The sequence below is a fragment of the Hyla sarda genome, chromosome 10 (genome assembly GCF_029499605.1).
Source record: "Hyla sarda isolate aHylSar1 chromosome 10, aHylSar1.hap1, whole genome shotgun sequence".
Classification (NCBI taxonomy): domain Eukaryota; kingdom Metazoa; phylum Chordata; class Amphibia; order Anura; family Hylidae; genus Hyla; species Hyla sarda.
Window position 1 is genome coordinate 53,157,988 of NC_079198.1, and position 21,049 is coordinate 53,179,036.

At 44.1% G+C, this 21,049-nt stretch overlaps 1 protein-coding gene across 1 annotated transcript in view; it reads left to right on the plus strand.

Moving 5' to 3' along the window:
• Positions 1–11,397, plus strand: part of ATG12 (autophagy related 12) — a 60,593-nt gene extending 49,196 nt beyond the window's left edge. Inside the window, exons 3-4 of the mRNA XM_056542007.1 lie at positions 8,122–8,184; positions 11,009–11,397. Coding sequence (XP_056397982.1) covers positions 8,122–8,184; positions 11,009–11,068 — 123 coding nt within the window. The 3' untranslated portion in view covers positions 11,069–11,397. The remainder of the gene's footprint in view (positions 1–8,121; positions 8,185–11,008) is intronic.
• The last annotated feature ends 9,652 nt before the right edge of the window (positions 11,398–21,049 follow it).

Genomic DNA, 21,049 nt, shown 5'->3' on the forward strand with positions numbered 1-21,049 from the left:
TTTAATGATCATTTATCAAAGTGGGATGTGAAAAGGAAAAATGTGATATTTATTTATTTTTTTTACACTAAAAGGCTGGGGTTACCCCAATTTTTCATTTCCACAAATGGTAACAGGAGAAAATGTCACGATAAATTAGTATGGTGACATTTTCTCTATTATGTTCCCAGAATGATGACCCAGAGCATAGCAAAAACTAAAAAATATGCCCACCCCAAACCCTGTGCTCTGGATCATCATTCTGGGAATGTGATGTGTGCTGCTGTCCCTAACCTGTTGCCTCAAATGGGCACCCCGCTCAGGTGGAGAGAGCACTGCACATTTGAGGCAACATAAAAAGTCCCCGATGATAGTGACTCAGTGACCCCTGACTCATTTTTGGAACAAAAATACCCCCAGAGGTCTTAATATATAAATGGAAAAAAAAATCTATATATATATATATTTCTGAAACTTTTTTTTTTGGCAATTTAGTGGATTATGGGGTTAAAACTTGGAATTTACCCTGGACTTGGTACATTAGGGTCAAATTATGGGAAGTTTAAATGAAAAGGGAAAATTTTGTACTGCATGGAAGTGTGCAGTTTTTAATGCAGAGACCCGGATGATCAGGGCAAGTGTCACATTGAATGGTGGTGTCCTTCCGTATCCCCCTCTTGTGACATACTCTGCATTTTTTTTTTTTCTGGGATCGTCCCTTCTTTCCAGTGTGGGGGACTTCACCTGGAAAGTGTTGGCCTGGGACGATCCTGGCACCTATAACTTCAGTTCTTTGGGAGCTCCGCCCTGCTCTTGCCAGTCTCCAAAGATCAGGGCCTTTAGGACTTCTTCTTGGAACTGGAGGAATGTCCCTGTGTTGCCAGCGTGCTGGGATAGTACAAAAGAGTTGTACATGGCAACCTGTACCATGTAGACCGCAACTTTTTTGTACCATACCTGTGTTTTGCGCATGGCATTGTATGACTTGAGGATTTGATCAGAGATCCACTCCCCCTCATATACCGATTGTAGTCCAGAATACAATCGGACTTGAGGACCGTTGTGGTACTTTGCACAGGGACAGATGAGCTGCCGTTACCATGAATAGTGGTCAGCATAAGGACATCCCTCTTATCCATATACCTTGACCAGCAACAGGTTTTCATGGGTAAGGGCACAGGACTCACCCTTAAGCATAGGTGTCTAAACAAAATTTAGAGGGATGCCTCTCTGGTTCTTCCGCACGGTCCCACAAGCTGACGTGGATCTGGCGGCAAGGGATGGGAACAGAGGGATTCTGGTATAAAAGTTGTCCACGTACATGTGGTAACCCTTATCCAGCAATGGGTGCACAAGGTCCCAAATGATTTTCCCGCTGACACCCAGAGTGGGGGGACATTCTGGGGGTTCAGTACGGGAATCTCATCCCTCATATAATCTAAACTTGTAAGTGCACCCAGAGGTACTCTCACACAGAGTGTAGAGTTTCACGCCATACTGCGCCCGCTTCGAGTGAATATACTGGCAGAAGATGAGTCTCCCCTTAAAATTGATAAGATTCATCTACCGAGAGCTCCCTGAGGGGTACGTAGGCCTCCAAAAAAATGTCCCCAAAGTGATCAATGGCCGGCCTCACTTTGTACAGGACATGCCGCATTATCAGTGTAATGGAGTCATTTCCGAATGGCCTCAGACTGCTTCCATGCCATGACCATACTATAAAGCAGGGTCTGGTAGAGGACGTCCCTGCTCAAATACTGTCTGACACTGGGTTTGACCAGGCCCATATGCAGCATGAGGCCCCAAAATGTCCTTGTTTTGGCTGCATCAATGGAGTACCATTCATTGGACCTTGCCAAAAAAGAATCAGGGTGGTTGGCAATGAACTGCTGGGAAGTATGTAGTTAGTGTGTGTGTGTGTGTTTGGTGTATACTTTTATATTACTGTGTGTGATAAGTCCCACACCGTTATAAAACAAAAAAGCTGCGGCCCAAAAAAATGGGGGGCCAAATGCAGCGCCCTGAACCCCTAATAGGGCCCAGGTCACGCCGAAAAAAACTGAGGCGGACCCTTGAGGACCTATTAAATTTTTTCTATCTTTAACCTCCTACCTGTCCGTGCATACAAACTCACCTTGACTAAAGGACCCTTCAGCCCGGAGGAGCTCTGATCTCGGCAGAGGGGGGGGGGGTCCCTGGCTCACAGCTCTGCCTGCTGACTGAACTCTGACTGGGCTAGCAGAGCTGCGAGAAGGGGACATTAACCCCTCCCCTGCCGGCTGCTATTGGTCGGACTATCGTCCGGCCAATAGTAGCGCTCCTGGGGAGGGTGAAGAAATCACCACCTCGCCATAAATACAGGAGGTGATTGGGGGGGGTGGGGGGTATTCTACACCCCCGACTGGCGCAAGGCGAATGTGGTGCCAATCTTCAAGAAGGGCTCTAGGTCTTCCCCAGGCAATTATAGACCGGTAAGTTTAACGTGCATTGTGGGTAAATTGTTTGAAGGACTTATAAGGGACTACATACAGGAATACATAGGGGATAATTGTATTATAAGTGATAGCCAGCATGGGTTTACTAAGGATAGAAGTTGTCAAACCAATCTAATTTGCTTTTATGAAGAGGTGAGTAGAAGCCTTGACAGAGGAATGGCTGTGGATATAACGTTTCTGGATTTTGCTAAAGCGTTTGATACTGTCCCTCATAGATAGACGTCTGACAGGTAAGTTAAGGTCTTTGGGCTTGGAAACTTTAGTTTGTAACTGGATTGAACACTGGCTCATGGATCGTACCCAGAGAGTGGTGGTCAATGATTCGTACTCTGATTGGTCCCCGGTAATTAGTGGTGTACCCCAAGGTTCTGTACTGGGACCGCTGTTGTTTAATTGATTTATCAATGATATAGAGGATGGTATTAACAGCTCTGTTTCTATCTTTGCAGATGACACCAAGCTTTGTAGCACGGTACAGTCTATAGAGGATGTGCATAAGTTACAAGATGACTTGGATAGACTAAGTGTCTGGGCATCCACTTGGCAAATGAGGTTCAATGTGGATAAATGTAAAGTTATGCATCTGGGTACTAAGAACATGCATGCATCGTATGTCTTAGGTGGGATTAAACTGGCAGTCACTGGTAGAGAAGGATCTGGGTGTACTTGTGGATCACAGACTTCAGAATAGCATGCAATGTCAGGCTGCTGCTTCCAAAGCCAGCAGGATATTGTCATGTATAAAAAGAGGCATGGGCTCAAGGGACAGGGACATAATACTCCCCCTTTATAAAGCATTGGTACGGCCTCGCCTGGAATATGCTGTTCAGTTTTGGACGCCTGTACATAAAAGGCACACTGCAGAGCTGGAGAGGTTGCAGAGACGTGCTACTAAACTAATATGGGGCATGGAACATCTTGGTTATGAGGAGTGATTATTAAAGGAGTTAAAATTGTTTAGTCTTGAGAAAAGATGTTTAAGGAGGATATGAGTATATGAGTAAACGTATATAAGTATATAAATGGCCCATACAAAAAATATGGAGAAAAACTGTTCCAGGTTACATAGTTAGTTAGTACGGTCGAAAAAAGACATATGTCCATCAAGTTCAACCAGGGAAATAAGGGGTAGGGGTGTGATTAAACCCCCCCCAAAGGACGAGGGGGCACTCCCTCCTTCTGGAGAAGAAAAGGTTTAGTCTAAAGGGGCGACACTCCTTCTTTACCATAAGGACTGTGAATTTATGGAACAGTCTACCTCAGGAACTGGTCACAGCAGGAACAATTAACAGCTTTAAAACAGGGTTAGATATATTCCTGGAACAAAATAACATAAATGCTTATGCAGAATTATAAAACTACATCCCTTCCCCTTATCCCCTTACACCCTTCCCTTCAACTCCCTGGTTGGGCTTGATGGGCGTATGTCTTTTTTCAGCCATACTAACTATGTAACTATCTCCGGACCCGTATGTGTGACCCTTATAACCGGAATCGCCTGTGTGGGTTGGTGCGATCGCCGACATGGGGGGGGGGGGGGGGGAGGTATTCTCAGGACCCCCTGGGCATTTGCATCGGGTGTCTGCTGATGGATATCAGCAGTCACCCTGGTCCGGTCCCCACCTGGTGCGCGGCAGGGACCGAAATACCCACAGGCGGGTATGCCCTGGGTCCTTAACCTGAGTCCGATCCCGATCTATAACGCGGGGCCACAGCGGGTCGGGCCCGGCCTCTAACAACGGCCGGGACCCGTGGCTAATAGCGCGCGGCATTGATCGCGCTGCCGTGCGCTATTAACACTTATTAAAATGAGCACTATGAAAGTGAAACCATGCCGGTTAGCTCAGGGAGCTGTTTGGGATAGCCGAGGTGAAATCGTGGCATCCCAAACAGCTTACAGGTCAGCCGGAGGATCCCTACCTGCCTCCTCACTGTCCGATCGCCGAATGATTGCTCAGTGCCTGAGATCCAGGCATGAGCAGTCAAGCGGCAGAATCATTGATCACTGGTTTCTTATGAGAAACCAGTGATCAATGTGAAAGATCAGTGTGTGCAGTGTTATAGGTCCCTATGGGAGCTATAACACGTGAAAAAAAAAGTGACTAAAGATAATTTAACCCCTCCCCTATTAAGTTTGAATCGCCCCCTTTTCCCATAAAAAAAAACTGTGTAAATAAAAACATATGTGGTATCGCCGCATGTGGAAATGTCCGAATTATAAAAATATCATTAATTAAACCGCACGGTCAATGGCGTGCGCGCAAAAAAATTACAAAGTCCAAAATAGTGCATTTTTGGTCACTTTTTATATCAAGAAAAAATGAATAAAAAGCGATCAATAAGTCCTATCAATGCATCAATCAATAAGTCCTATCAAATGGTACAGCTAAAAACTTCAGATCACGGCGCAAAAAATGAGCCCTAATACTGCCCCATACGCGGAAAAATAAAAAGTTATAGGGGTCAGAAGATGACAATTTTAAACATATACATTTTCCTGCATGTTTTTCTGATTTTTTTTTTCCAGAAGTACAACAAAATCAAATCTACATAATTAGGGTATCATTTTAACCGTATGGACCTACAGAATAAAAAGGTGTCATTTCTACCCAAAAAATGTACTGTGCAGAAACGGAAGCCCCCAAAAGTTACAAAATGGCGCTTTTTTTTCTCAATTTTGTCTCGCATTGATTTTTTTTTTCCGTTTCGCCATAGATTTTTGGGTAAAATGACTGACTTCATTACAAAGTAGAATTGGTGGCACAAAAAATAAGCCATCATATGGATTTTTAGGTGAAAGATTGAAAGAGTTATGATTTTTTAAAGGTAAGGAGGAAAAAACGAAAATGCCAAAACTGAAAAACCCCGGGTCCTTAAGGGGTTAAGTACCAGGGAGCGATGGCGTACCCGTATTCCCTGGGTCCCTAAAGTGGTTAAAAATTCATTTTTTATTTTTTTTTACTATTGTATATTTCAGTAATTGAGGAAATGACACCCCTCTCCCACAGAAAAAAAAAATAGATTTTTACACTAGCAAAAGAGCTGGTGTGAAATTTTTATGTAAAATGGACACCACTTGAAAATATCTATGATATAAAAAACATCAAAGGTATGCCACCCAGATCACTCTCGCGTAAAACACTTTCAATATTTGATGAAAACTTTTTCTCCAAAATTTTGGTGGGAAATGCCATTTTAATTTTTTTGAATATGTCCCCCATTGTCTGTAACTATTTTACTCCTTTTCCCACTTTAACCCCTTAAGGACCAGGGCATTTTACACCTTAGGACCAGAGCGTTTTTTGCACATCTGACCACTTTCACTTTAAGCATTAATAACTCTAAGATGCTTTTACCGAATATTCTGATTCTGAGATTGTTTTTTTTTTTTTCGTGACATATTCTACTTTATTTTGGTGTTAAATTTTCGGCGTTACTTTTTTTTGTGAAAAATTCCCAAATTTCATGAAAAATTTAGAAAATTTAGCATTTTTCTAACTTTGAAGCTCTCTGCTTGTAAGGAAAATGGATATTCCCAATAAATTTTATTTTTATTCACAAATACAATATGTCCACTTTATGTTGGCATCATAAATTGGACATATTTTAACTTTTTGAAAAAATTAGAGGGCTTCAAAGTAGAGCAGCAATTTTCAAAAATTTCATGAAAATTGCAAAATCTGAAGGGACAGATGTTACAGAACTGAGAGTTGTAGTTTGGCAACATCTGGAGGGCTACAGTTTGGGCACCACTGTAACAGTGGTCCCCAAACTGTGACCCTCCAGATGTTGCAAAACTACAACTCCCAGCATGCCCAGACAGCTGTCTGGGCATGCTGGGAGTTGCAGTTCGGCCTTCCTAGTGGTTGCCGCAGTAAAAATCACTTTACTTTCAGTTTCATTTCTCCCCCCCACCGTCGATTCCCTACCTGAACCGGGATCTCCGGTGAATATCTGCGATGATTGCCGGGCCCCACGAGTCGTCTCCTCCAGGTAGCGGCCTCCATGTTCTCCCCCCGTTCTACCTGACATCCAGGGGTGGCAGGAACGGGGGGTTTCCATGGCAACCCACCGTCCTGCTCTGCCATTGGTCAGAATCAGTTCTGACCAATGGCAGGGGAAGGGAGGAGATCGCAGCATTGCGACCTCACTCCTACCCTGCAAGATGCTGGGGCCTGTCACTCACAGGTCCGAGCATCCCTATTTTCCGGGTGATCGGGTCACCAGAGACCCGATCAGCCCAGAATAGGAGAAAATCGCATGTCTGAATTGACATGTGATTTTCTGCCATCGCCGACATGCGGGGGTCTCGGGACCCCCCCTAGGCATTTGCACGGCATGCCGTTCCGATCTCTGCCCGGCAAGCGGCAGGGACCGGAGAACGCCATGACGTTGTGGGACGTCATCTGTCCTTAAAGCCCAGGGTGCCATGACGTTCCACAACGTCATTGGTCCTTAAGAGGTTAAAAACCTTCTGGAAATAAGCATTCCCTGTCAGCTTCTCTCTTACTTGCAGCGTTCTATCAAGCTTAGTAGGCATGGCAAAGCTGGCTGGGGTTCCAAGCGACTCAAAAATCCTTTTTGACAGTTTTTAAACTACGGCTGTTCTAAAAACCAAAGCTTTTCAGAACTAATAGGTGGATGTAATAAGAAGGAAGCATTTCTCTGTTTCGTGCTGCCATGTATATTTATCGAGTCTGAGACAAAAACTCTCTGCTTTGCCCATAGCAACCAATGACTGCTCAGATTTCATTTTACCAGAGCAATTTTGAGAAATTACAGCTTCACTTTGCTATGGGCAAAGCAAACTATTTTGACAAATCTAGGCCAGTATGATTGTATATGTTTTATGGTATTTGGTATTATTGGTATTTTCTTAATTTCTTGAGACAGTGTATATTAGGGATTGACCGATTATCAGTTTGGCTGATTCACTATTTTGGACGTTATAGGTATCGGCAATTACCTTGCCGATAATCCAATAATGCACCGCCCCGGCCAGAGACCGCCGCCGCCGCACCATTGCCTCCCCCATCCCCGGTTTTATAATTACCTGTTCCCGGGCTACTTCTGGCTCCTGCAGCATCCTGTGTTACGCTGTGCGCTGCGCAATGACGAGGGACGTCCTCAACACAACGTCACAGTTAGTGCGCACAGTGACAGCTCAGGAGGACGCTGACAGAGCCAAAAGTAGCGTGGGCCCCGGGAACAGGTAATTATAAAACCGGGAGTAGGGCAGCGGCGGTCTCTGGCTGGGGTGGTGTGGTGGGGGGTGCGGTGTGGTGCAGGGGGGGGGGCATTCGTGGTGGCGGGGATAGGACTCAGGAGGACCCCAGGACAGGCAGGGGGTCTCTGGCACAGCAAAAATCGCTGCAGTTCATTGATTTAAAACGCCCACTTTAAATCAATGGTCTGCAGTGTTGTCGCCGGGGGGGGGGGGGGGGGGGGGGTTAAATAGCCGATAACTTATACCGGAATATCGGCTATCGGCCCTAACCTCCACGCAGTATCGGCCCTAAAAAAATCAATATCGGTTGATCCCTAGTGTATATATACTTGAATGTGCTTGGATTCTTATTGCAAATGTTTTATTAGTGTTTACTGAACATCTAATTGTTTTTATAAATATGTTTATGTATATTTACAGTTCATCTATGTCAATCAGTCATTTGCTCCATCACCTGACCAAGAAGTGGGCATATTATATGAGGTAAAAGAGCCACTTATTTTATTGATCATTCATCTTTAGCCATGTTGCTTTGAGTTAGTGATTATTTCACCTGACTGCTGGTGGTTTTGATATTTTTTGACCTTGTGGCCCAGATTTACTAAAACTGATTTTTGGACCGCATATACTTAGGCCCAGATTTAGCAATCTGTTTGAGGACAGAAACTGGTTTTCCCATAGCAACCAATCACAGCTAGGGCACACTGGTAAATCAAGGTCTTAGAGTACACAGTCTAAAGCTATGTTCATGCACAAAAGCTGAAAAAATGGCTGAAAAACCGACCGAATTGAGTTTTTCTTTCCAGACAGTTTATATTTTTTTTATTTATTTATTTTTTTAAGGTTAAAAGTCTGAAAAAGTGTGTGAGAACATAACCTAACAAAGCCCCAGAATTATCATGGTGGCTCAGGCAATTTGGTAAATTGATTGCATTCTTAGACTGTCTAATCTTAGACCAACCATTAGTTGGCTTAAAGGGGTATTCCAGGCAAAAACTTTTTTATATATATCAACTGGCTCCAGAAAGTTAAACAGATTTGTAAATTACTTCTATTAAAAAATCTTAATCCTTTCAGTACTTATGAGCTTCTGAAGTTAAAGAGTAACTATCATCAACTAAGCTGTCCCTAATCCCTCCCCCCAATCTGTCCCTGACTCTCACTGACTCTATCCCTGTCTATATTTTTACCCAAAACCCCATATAAATACCTTTTTTAGATCCCCTGTGGCTGCTCAGGCTCCTGCCGTGAGCGAGGGAGGAAGGGGGCGTGGCCCGGCAGGCTTGACGTCATCTGAAGCCTGTCAATCCGCACTTCCGCCCTTCTCCCTCTTCAACATCAGAGTGTAATAGATATCCCCGGCAAGGTGAGTGAGCTTGCGGGACTTGTACGTTCTGTGTCCCGAAGCAGTCATTCATTGTCCCGTAGTAGCGCGGCAGCACGTCGGGACTTATGTGCTCTGTGTCCCATCATGCTGCCTTGCTACTACTGGACAATGAATGACTGCTTCGGGAAACAGAGCGTACAAGTCCCGATCCTCTTCTGTGCTGCCCTGTGCTACACTGATATTTGGCCAGATGAAGCGGCTGGCCATGTCAGGAGCACCCGTGCTGCTGGCACAGCACTCACTCCTGCCTGTCTGATTGACAGGCGGGGAGCTGCGCTGTGCTCTTCAGTGTCCGGCTTCACTGAGATTTCGGACTCATGCTACCAGGCTGGCATGAGTCCGAACTCTATGCGCCGGAACATGTAGGGAGACCCCTAGTGGTCGTTTTTTTTTAGAGTAAAAAAATATATATAAAGATACATTTTTGTTAATCACATGTAATTAGAAAGTTGTTTCTAATACATTGATTAACAAAATATAAAGAGATTTTTTGGCGACAGTTATGCTTTAAGGTTGTTCTTTTCTAAGTCCTCTCTGATGACACCTGTCTCGGGGAAACGCCCAGTTTAGAAGCAAATCCCCACAGCAAACCTCTTCTTAACTGGGCGTTTCCTGAGACAGGTGTCATCAGAGAGGACTTAGAAAAGAACAACCTTAACTTCAGAAGCTCATACGTACTGAAAGGATTAAGATTTTTTAATAGAAGTAATTTACAAATCTGTTTAACTTTCTGGAGCCAGTTGATATATAAAGTTTTTTTTGCCTGGAATACCCCTTTAAAGGGGTACTCCGGCACTTAGACATCTTATCCCCTATCCAAAGGATAGGGGATAAGATGCCTGATCGCAGGGTCCCCTGGGGACCCCCGTGATCTTGCACGCCACACCCTGTTTATAATCACTTCCTGGAGCATGTCTGCTCCGGGCCTGATTACTGTCGATCACGGGGCCGGAGCGTTGTGACATCAAGGCTCTGCCCATGTGATGTCACGCTCCACCCCCCCTCAATGCAAGTCTATGGGAGAGGGCGTGACAGCTGTTATGCCCCCTCCCATAGGCTTGCATTGAGGGGCGGAGTGTGACGGGGGTGGAGGCGTGACGTCACACGCCGCCGACCCTGTTGTCGCCGGTAATCAGACCCGGAGTGAACATGCTCTAGGGACTGATTATAAACGGGGTGTGGCGTGCAAGATCACGGGGGTCCCCAGCGGCGAGACCCCCGCGATCAGGCATCTTATCCCCTATCCTTTGGATAGGGGATAAAGATGTCTAAGCGCCGGAGTACCCCTTTAAACTGCACCCAAATTAAAGATAAAACTTTGGCACACACTGTCTTAGCTTAAGTCATACCCGCTTTATCGAAAGTGGAAGTGGCTCAAAAAGTGTTTAAAACATGTAATAAATGTTGCATGTAGCATATAAGCCAGTTATGTGGTGCAAATTATGCCAGAATTCTGCCTCATTTTAAGTAGTAAATCTGGGCTAAAAGCTGCATGTCACATTCTGTAATACCAACAGTTTTTTTCTTTTAAATCTTTCTTGCCTGCAATGTAAATAATTTTTTAGCATTGATGGGAATTAGAGATGAGCGAACTTACAGTAAATTCGATTCTTCATGAACTTCTCGGCTCGGCAGTTGATGACTTTTCCTGCATAAATTAGTTCAGCTTTCAGGTGCTCCGGTGGGCTGGAAAAGGTGGATACAGTCCTAGGAGAGAGTCTCCAGCCCACGGGAGCACCTGAAAGCTGAACTGATTTATGCAGGAAAAGTCATCAACTGCCGAGCCGAGAAGTTTGTGACGAATCGATTTTACTGTAAGTTCGCTCATCTCTAATGGTAATATTTAATTCTAGATATTTTTTCCTATTTTGTGTAACTTTTTTTTTTTTTTTTTTTTTTTTTTTTTTTTCTTTTCCTCAGTGCTTTGGAAGCGATGGAAAGCTTGTTTTACATTATTGCAAATCACAAGCTTGGGGGTGAAGAAGCATCAATTTTACATCTTCATGTTATTGTTTCTGGTTCTAGAAGAACCTTAAGAATAGCATGCCTTAATGTAGTCATTTGTGGTCCAACCTACTTCGAGAATGCTTGGATTGTATCCTGTTCCATGCAAAGCAGTTTGTGATTCGTTGACTGTAACCTTACTGTACAGAGAGAAGCAAGATGGATCTAGACATATATCAAATGCTTTCAACAATTCTAAATGTAACTTATTTTCATTATTTGCTGCTTGGACAGTTCATTTATTTACTTTGTAGCTTTTTTTTTCTTTTTTTTTACATTAACATCACTATGCTGAAGTGAATTCAGTCAGATTGACTTATTTTATTAGTTATATTTCTGCATCAAACCTACATGAGAAGTGAACAAAACTGTCACTTCTGTCAATATTCAGTTATATCTTAAGAAGTCACCATCCCAAAAACTTCTGGAATGCAGAATAACTCCACATAAGCTGTCAAGTTTTCCCACCACTATGCAGATGGTTTCTGCAGGCCACTTTTTTTTTGCTTTATGTTGTTAGTCTTTGTTCTATACTTGTCTGTGTTTGGTGTGTTTCCCATTGTCACAGCCTACTGCTTACACATCTCATGCTGCTGTATATAGCATTCAGATGCCTCCCCATCTCTGTTCCTCATCCCTTCAGACACTGAGAAAAAAAAGCAGCATCCACATTCCATTCTTGTTTTCTATTTGCATCATAACTTAAGATCAGGGGCCACATCCTTTTCTGGTCTCAGATTTTTAACATTATCCCTAGGCTGCCTGCATAGAAAACAAAAACTTGCCTGCTGCTTCTCCCTTGGGCCCTTGTAATCACTGCTCAAATCCTTCAGGTGTGGTCATCTTCCTTGTTGTGAGCGATGCGTCACACTATGGCTCCGTTAACCTCTTGGGGACACGGCTTACAGGTACGCCCTGTCACCCGATCCTTAAGGACCCAGGGCATACCTATACGCCCGTGGGAATTCTGGTCTCCGGTAAAGTGGACAATAAGGATGATAAGGGCTGTCCAAGACAGCCCCAATCCCCCTGAAGGGATAGGAGTGAGGTGGCAGGGGTCCAATAGGAGATCGGGGGGGTTAAAATTAAGTTCCCCAGCTTTCCTACTACAACTCCCAACAAGCCCAGACAGCCTTTGGGTGTCTGGGGATGCTGGGAGTTGTAGTTTTGCAACAGCTGGAGGCATCCTGGTTAGGAAACACTGCCATAGCAAACCTTCAGGAGCTGTCCAGCGCTCCGGGACTCACCTCTGGCCAGGTTAGGGTTCACAATCCTCCAGCGCGTCAGGCCCGATGCTGACATCACTATGGCACATGCGCAGATGACCCTCCTGAGTGAGGACCAACTGCGCATGTGCCCATCACGGCATCTGATTTGCCGAAAGCAGCCCAATCTGCATTCAGCTTAGAAGCTGAAAGTAAGGAGGGTGTGTGCTCATGGCGACAGAGGATTCCGTCGCGCGGGAGGCGGGCACGTACGGAGCGAGGGGAAGGCCGGCCTCCAACACACCACCCTCCACGGTGACGTCCCAATGGCAAGATGGCGGCGGAAGAAAAGAAAAAAAGTGGTCGAGGCAAGGCAGGAAGCAAATGAAGAAACCAGCTTCCGGGTCTGGAAAAAAGGTAAGTAAAACACCACATACAGACCCGTTAGCAACATGAAAAAAAGCCATAATAACATATAGCCACAGAGCTAACTAACTGCCGAAAGTAGGTGAAGGCAGTGGAGAACCCCTTTAATAGTAAATTTAGCTGTAGTGACCAGTGTCGGGCAGCTGCTGCCAAGGCAAATAAAATCATGGGGTGCATCAATAAGGGGCCTAGATAGCCATGACAAGGAAATCATTCTACTGCTGTACAAATCACTAGTCAGACGACGCATACAATACTGTGTACAGTACTGGGCACCAGTGTACAAGAAATATATAGTGGAGCTGGAGAGGGTTCAAAGACAGCAACCAGGGTAATACGGGGAATGGGAGGACTACAGTACCCAGAAAGATTATCAGAATTAGGGTTATTTAGTTTAGAAAAAAGAAGGTAGAGATGAGTGAACTTACAGTAAATTTGATTCGTCACAAACTTCTCGGCTCGGCAGTTGATGTCTTTTCCTGCATAAATGAGTTCAGCTTTCCGGTGCTCTGGAAAAGGTGGATACAGTCTTAGGAGACTCTTTCCTAGGAATGTATCCACCTTTTCCAGCCCACCGGAGCACCTGAAGGCTGAACTAATTTACGCAGGAAAAGTCGTCAACTGACGAGCCGAGAAGTTCGTGACGAATCGAATTTACTGTAAGTTCGCTCATCTCTAAAAGAAGGCTTAGGGGAGACCTAATAACTATGTATAAATATATGAGGGGACTGTACAGAGATTTCTCCCATGATCTCTTTATACCCAGGACTGTATCAATAACAAGGGGGCATCCTCTACGTCTAGAGGAAAGAAGGTTTATACACCAGCACAGACGGGGTTCTTTACTGTAAGAGCAGTGAGACTGTGGAATTCTCTCCCGGAGGAGGTGGTCATGGTGAACTCTGTAATAGAGTTCAAAAAGGGTCTGGATGCATTTTTGGAGAATAACATCGCTGGTTATGTATACTAGATTTATAGGGACAGAACGTTGATCCAGGGATTTATTCTGAAGCCATTTTTTTGGAGTCGAGAAGGAATTTTTACTTCTAGTATGAGGGTTTTTTGGCCTTCCTCTGGATCAACTCAGTAGGGACTCATTAGGGTTATAGGTTGAACTTGATGGACTCTGGTCTTTTTTCAACCTTATGAACTATGTTACTATGATGTGAAAATGAGAAGAAAAAGAAAATTTCACTAAAATGTTGGTGTTACCCTACATTTTTCATTTTCACAAGCGAGAATAGGGAAAAAGCACCTCAAAATTTGGAGCTCCATTTCTTCTGATTAAGAACATACCCCATATGTGGATGTAAAGTGCTCTGCGGGCAAACGACAATGCTCAGAAGAGAAGGAGCGCCATTGGGCTTTTGGAGAGTAAATTTGTCCGGGATTGAAGGGCACTAATGTAATAAGGGGTACAGTGAGCATTTACGCCCCACAGGTGCCTAACAGATTTTTGGAACAGTGGTCCATGAAAATAAAAAAATTAAATTTTTCATTTGCACAACCCATTGTTCCAAAGATCTGTCATACGCCAGTAGGGTATAAATGCTCACTGCATCCCTATTAAATTCTGTGAAGGGTGTAGTTTCCAAAATGGGGTCACATGTGGGGGGTCCACTGTTCTGGCACCATGGGGGCTTTGTAAGTGCACGTGGCCCATGACTTCCATTCCAAAAAAATTCTCTCTCCAAAAGCTCAATGGCGCTCAGAGACAGCTCCTATCCCCTGCCATTGGTCGTTAGGACAAAGTGACCAATGGCAGGAGGGGGGTGGGAGGTTAAAGTTGAAATCCCCGCATGGCCTGACCCTGGATGTTGGAGCAGAGCGGGGGGAAGATGGCAGCGGGACCAGCGGAGGCAACAGTAAGTGATCTTCACTGCTGCCTTCCAGGAGTTGGCAAACTACAACTCCCAGCAAGCATGGTGGGAGTTGTAGTTTTGCAACATCTGGAGAGCCACAGTTTGGAGACCACTGTGCAGTAGTGTCCAAACTGTAGCCCTTCCAGATGTTGCAAAACTACAACTCCCAGCATGCCCAGACAGTCCAGGCATGCTGGGAGTTGTAGTTCTGTAACATCTAGCCCTTCAGATGTTGCAGAACTACAACTCCTAGCATGCCTGGACAGGCTGGGCATGCTTGGAGTTGAAAAATCTAGAGGGCTACAGTTTGTACACCACTGCACAGTGGTCTCAAAACTGTGGCCCTCCAGATGTTGCAAAACTACAACTCTCAACATGTCTTTCGGCTGTCTGGGCATGCTGGGAGTTGTAGTTTTGCAACAGCTGGAGGCACACTGGTTGGGAAACACTGAGTTAAGTAACAAGCTCTGTGTTTTGCAACCAGTGTTCCTCTAGCTGTTGCATAACTACAACCCCCAGCATGCATGGACAGCCAAAGGGCATGCTGGGAGTGTTTTTATTTTTTTTATTTTTTAATATGTTTATTTTAATAATAAAAGTTTACAAAAATACATTATACAATTCAGATATAACAACGTCACCAATCAAGAAAGGACAAAAGACAAAAAGGCCAAATAGCCATGCTTGTTTACATCTGAGAAGTATACCTAATCATTATTAACACCCCCCCCCCCCCATCCCACCCCACTGGCACCGAGAAAAGGAAAGAGGAAAGAAGGGGGGGGGGGGGATTTTTAATTGTAAGTAATTGTTAATGTTTAAGTCTACCATACATTCCAAATTTTTCTACATTCTCTTTGACCCTTCTTACTCCTCATCCATCTAAACTCCTTATTTTTCATGATTTTTAAACCTTCCATTCCTCTATCTGCAATTCTTTAGGGGATATCCAATTCCTTAATATGGTCAGTCTGGCGATTCCCAGAAAACAGATATCTTCTTACACGACCAGAAGCTATGTAGATAATCCGCTTCTTCCAAACCACATTTAACACACTGTGACGTAATTTTCACCCCTATCCTATATAAATGAAGCGCGGAATAGTGGGTCCTGTGTAGTATCTTAAATTGTGCGATTTTATGTTCCATATTACGAGAAACCTTACTTATATTTTGGGCCATAATGTCCCACTCATCTTCAGACACAGTACCCGCTATCCCGGACCATTTTTCTTTAATTCTATCGGCCCCCCTTACTCCAATAATCTTATTTAATTTCTTATACAAAATTGATATTCCTTTTTTTTTTTAAGTGCTCTATTTGAGTTAGTGCTTCTATCAAACTGTGTTTCTGTGCTACATATATCTCCTTATCTATCGTGTTATGGACTGCATGACTAACCTGCCAATAGTACAGCCAATCATTATCACTAATATCATACCCCCTTTTTATGTGCTCAAATGAAAAAAGTTGTCCTCTATCAAATATTTGTTCCAATCATTTTATACCCTTACTATCCCAAAAAGTTGACTCACAATCCACCAATTCTTTAAATTTATTGTTACCCCATAAGGGGGTGAACCCAAAACTATTTTCTATATGTAATTCTTCCTTTAATCTTTCCTATACTTTTCTATATTTATACAATAACATCATGTTATTTGAACCCTTTTCTTCATAATCATCTAATTCCAACACCTCATATATGTTCTCTTTCTCCTTATCTACTACAATCTTCTCCAGATATCTAGAATTCCTCCAATTCACGACTCGTACCAACTGCGCGGCCAAGTAATAAACAAGAAAGTTGGGCATGTCCAATCCCCCCCCTGTCACCAGGGGCCATAAAATATCTGTACTTCAGGTACTTCAGACGAACCCTTTTTCTTCCCCATAACAATCTACCCAGTATCACTTCTATCTTCCGGAACCAGCAATTGGCGATCCACATTGGCGAGGCACTAAGAAAGAAAAGGATCTGTGGGAGGACCACCATTTTTACTATCGCCATCCTTTCTGACATAGAGAAAGGCATTTTAATCCATACTTCTACTCTCTTCGCTAAACTATTCAAAAGGGGCCGTATATTGTTAATCACAAACCTATCATTCGTGGCTGCTATTTTTACTCCCAAATAGGGGAAACATTCATTTTTTTAGCACGGATAGTCTTCCCACCATCTCCCCCATATCTTCATCCAGGGGGATCATAGTAGATTTACTCCAGTTTATCTCCAACCCAGATAGAGGGGCAAATGCCTCGAACAGCTTAATGATACGATGTATTTTTTCTTGTGGGTTAGTTACAAAAAGGAGGATATCATCTGCAAATAATAAGATCTTACTCATCTCTCCATTTACTCCAAATCCCTCATAGACATTGTTATCTCTTATCCAAGCCGCTAGGGGTTCAATATAAATTAAAAATAAAGAGGGTGAGAGGGGACAGCCCTGCCTTGTTCCTCTACTTAGTTTGAATGGGTAGGAGGGAATTCCATCCACCACTACACTCGCCTCAGGGTTAGTATACAATACCTGAATATAACTCAAGAATCTCGGGCCCACCCTGTTCAACACTTCCCAGAGGTATCCCCACTCCACCCTGTCAAAAGCTTCAGTAGCGTCCAGTGACAGAATGGAGCGGGGGCCCCGGGATCCACTCTGGATTGCCTCATACACCTGGTGGATATTGTTGTGGACCGTTCTTCCTGACCTAAATCCTCCCTGGTCATTGCCCACCACTACCTCCACCACTTTATCTAATCTCCTTGCCAATACTTTCACTATTATCTTTATATCCGTATTAAGCAAGGAGATAGGACGATATGAACCCAAATCCAAGGGATCTTTATCTTTTTTCCTAATGAGTCTAATATTAGCCTCACACATTGATTTAGGAAGAACCCCCCCCCCCCCCTCCAGGATTCATTAATGATACCCAGCAATTTTGGAAGTAGCAGGGTTGAGTATATCCTATATATCTGGAATGGAATGCCATCGGACCCGGGGGATGTATTCCCTTGAATTGATGCCAATGCTTCCTCCAGCTCCTGGAGGGAGATTGGGTCATCCAAGGAATCCCTGACATCCTCTGTCAGACTTGGAATATTAATTCCCCTCAAAAATTCCACTACGTCAGCCCTATTAATATTGCTACTTATATAGAGATTGGAGAAAAAAGAGCTAACCATTTGGGCTATTTCTTCTCTTTCTGTGGTTATGCTGCCATCTACCCTCCTCAGAGCCATAATACCACATTCCTCACCTTGATTTTTAAGTAATCTTGACAATGTCTTATTTGGTTTCCTTTTCTCAAAAAAATTAAATTGCCCACTAAAGAATAGTTTATTTTGTGCCTTTTTAAGTAGATATTCTTTATATTCCTCTTGAGCTGCCTTCAATTCTAACAGCCGTTCACCCCCACTATCCTCATTTATCCCTGCTTCTAATGTTGCCACTTTACTATTCAGTGTTGATTCTTCCTGTGAAAATTCCTTTTTCTTTTTATTAATTCGCCCTATATATAGGCCCCTCAAATATGCCTTCATGGTATCCCATACTACCTGAGGGTTTGCGGACTTATGATTAATCTCCCAGAATGCCTCTATTTCCTGTCTAAACCAGTCCTGGTCTCCCACTAATTCTATCCAGTGGGGGTTGAGCCGAAAGCCCAACCTTTTCCCACCCATTGCCTGACCTCCAATTTCCACCACCACTGGGCAATGGTCCGATAGGGTTTTAGCTTTATACTGCACCCTACTGGTCCAGGTCATCGCATTCTTATCACAAAGGCATAGGTCAATTCGGGAAGCAGTGTTATATGAGGTACTAAAGCATGAGTACTGTCTTACTCCTGGGTTTAATTTTCGCCACCCATCAACCCAATTAATCTCTCCACAGTATCTCGCCAATGCTGTTACATTCCCCCCTACATTCCTACCTAATTTTTATCTGTCCATACTAGGGTCCATTACATTATTCAAGTCTCCAACTATCCATAATGCCGCATGTGTCTTACTTTCACTATAACTCACGAGGTCCCTCAAAACGTCCACTCTAAAAGGTGGAGGGATATAAACAAAAGCCAAGATAACGGCCCTTTTTTCCCATATTCCATAGAGAAATACGTATGGACCATACTTGTCTACCTTTGCATTTTTAGTTTCGAATGGTACCTTCCTATGGACATATACTGATACTCCCACGGAGTAAGAAGAGAGTCTGGAATGGTATTCTTCTTTGGCCCACTTCCTTGGTAGTATCTGCTCATCTCTTGACCTATGGGTCTCGACTAAACATATGATCGCAGGAAGGCACCTCCGAATATAATCAAAGATTGCACACTTTTTAATACTATCCGACATGCCTCGCACGTTCCAGACTAACAATTTAAACATAGACATATTAACCTAAAAAACGAGAAAAAAAAAAAAAAAAAGAACCCCTCTTTCCATCTTCCCGTGCCATCCCTCCCCCTTCCCCCTGCCCTTCACACCCCCCCTCCCCATAATGCACCGTACTTCTACTATGCATTCCTATCCTAGTGACACCCCAGAGGTCCCCCCCACACCTCCCCCCGAGACGTAGATTTAATACTCAACTATTACTTCCAACCCCTAATGCCACAATAGTATCTTATATTACATGCCTTCTTTATCCATCCAATCTTAGACTTCTTGTGGGGTTCCAAATATTGTTACCTTTCCCTTGTGCTCTACCCGGAGTCTCATTGGAAACAACAGAGAGAAGGGCACCCCCGCATTCTTTAGCCGCCTTTTTATCTCCCGAAAGGATGCCCTTTTCCTCTGAGTCTCCCAGAAGAAATCCGGATATACAAAAATATTCTGCCCATTGTACATAGGTCCCTCGCCTCTCTTGCCCTCCTAAGGATAGTGTCCCTATCCTGGGAGGTATATAACTTAATTAGGATTGTCCTAGGGGGGCCCCCTGGAGGGGGTATCCGCCTTGGTACCCGATGAGCTCGTTCAATCCCAAACATTGGGGTAAAATGCCCTTCCCCTATCACGTCCTTCAGCCATTTACTGAGAAACTGAATAGCAGAGTCCCCCCCCTCTGCCCCCTCGGGAAAGCCCACCAACCTTATATTACAACGTCTAGATCTATCTTCAAGGTCAGTGAGCTTATCTTTGACGGATATCTTCTCCTTTTTCAAATCATTAACCTCCTCTTCCAAAACCTTAATCCTATTTTCTGTTTTAGGGGCTTCTTCCTCCAGTCTGGAAATCCTATCTCTCATTTTAGTCATATCGTGTCTTATCAGAGATACCTCGGTAGATACCACACCCAGTTGTTTATTTATCTCCTCAATTGCACAATTAGATTTTTTTACCCCTCCCAAGATCTCCAACATCTGAGTTCCCATAGGGGGCACAAATTGCCTATCCTCAGTTTCTTCCACTTCCAAGACCGAGTACCTAGAGCCTGTTTTACTAGGGGAGAGATCCATCTGGGTTCTAGTTTTAATACCCACAGCTGGAGACTTCCATATTTTATCCAGTTTACCCATCGCCCCCTTATCTTTTTGTGGCGAGCTACCCCCTGATTTCTGGGGTTCACCTTAGGGGCCATTTCTCCCACTTTTTCTCTTCGCTTTATATTTGTGGGGTGTACGTATCACCACCAGGGTGCCACCTATTATCTTAGCAACTTTATGCACCATAGGCCCCTCCCACCCAGAAATTTACATCCAATTATTTACGACATACAAAAGTGAGGATTCGCAGTCCCACATGGCTCTGGGGTGCACTTTGAACAGAGGGTATCACAGCCTGATCTAGAAGTATCCACCACCAGATATAGCATACTAATATGCAACTAAGTAATCGTTAGCATGTTCACGCTCCCCCTGATAGACAGTCCAATCTCCCCCTAGAGTCACTGATCTTATTGGGTGCAGGGAGCGGGTTCAATTCCATGAAAGAGGGGGTCTGCTAAGGCCAAGTTGTTCGATTTAGTCCGTGAGTCCAGGTTTCTCCTGTATAAGAGAGAGAGGGAGGAATAAGTCCTCTAAAAACATCAGTTTTAACAGTAGGGCAGGCCATAGATACATCTACGTGGCCATAATTATACCATCCATACTCCTCAAAGTCCATACAGATTTCATTATGGGCAGAGAGTCTCCATGGCTAAGATGCCTTGGAGGATGCCTAAAGGATGCCTAAAGGGAGGAGGGAGGGGGGCGCCAGTCCCACAGCGCTCAGTAAATTCAGTTCCCCAAGATCCCAGTTGTCCATTAGGGCTCGGCCTAGGTAAGCAGGACAGGAGCATCACTACCACTGTAGTTAGGAGTATTGTAACTCGCTTCCCATGTGTAGCAACCAAGTAGCCCCCCAGGGGGGATCAGCTTATAATATACATGTCTGCCTCATAAGGGCATTTAGCAAACTCCATGGCTGCTCCACAGTTACCAACCATCGCAGGGGGAAGAGGGGGGGGGGGACCCG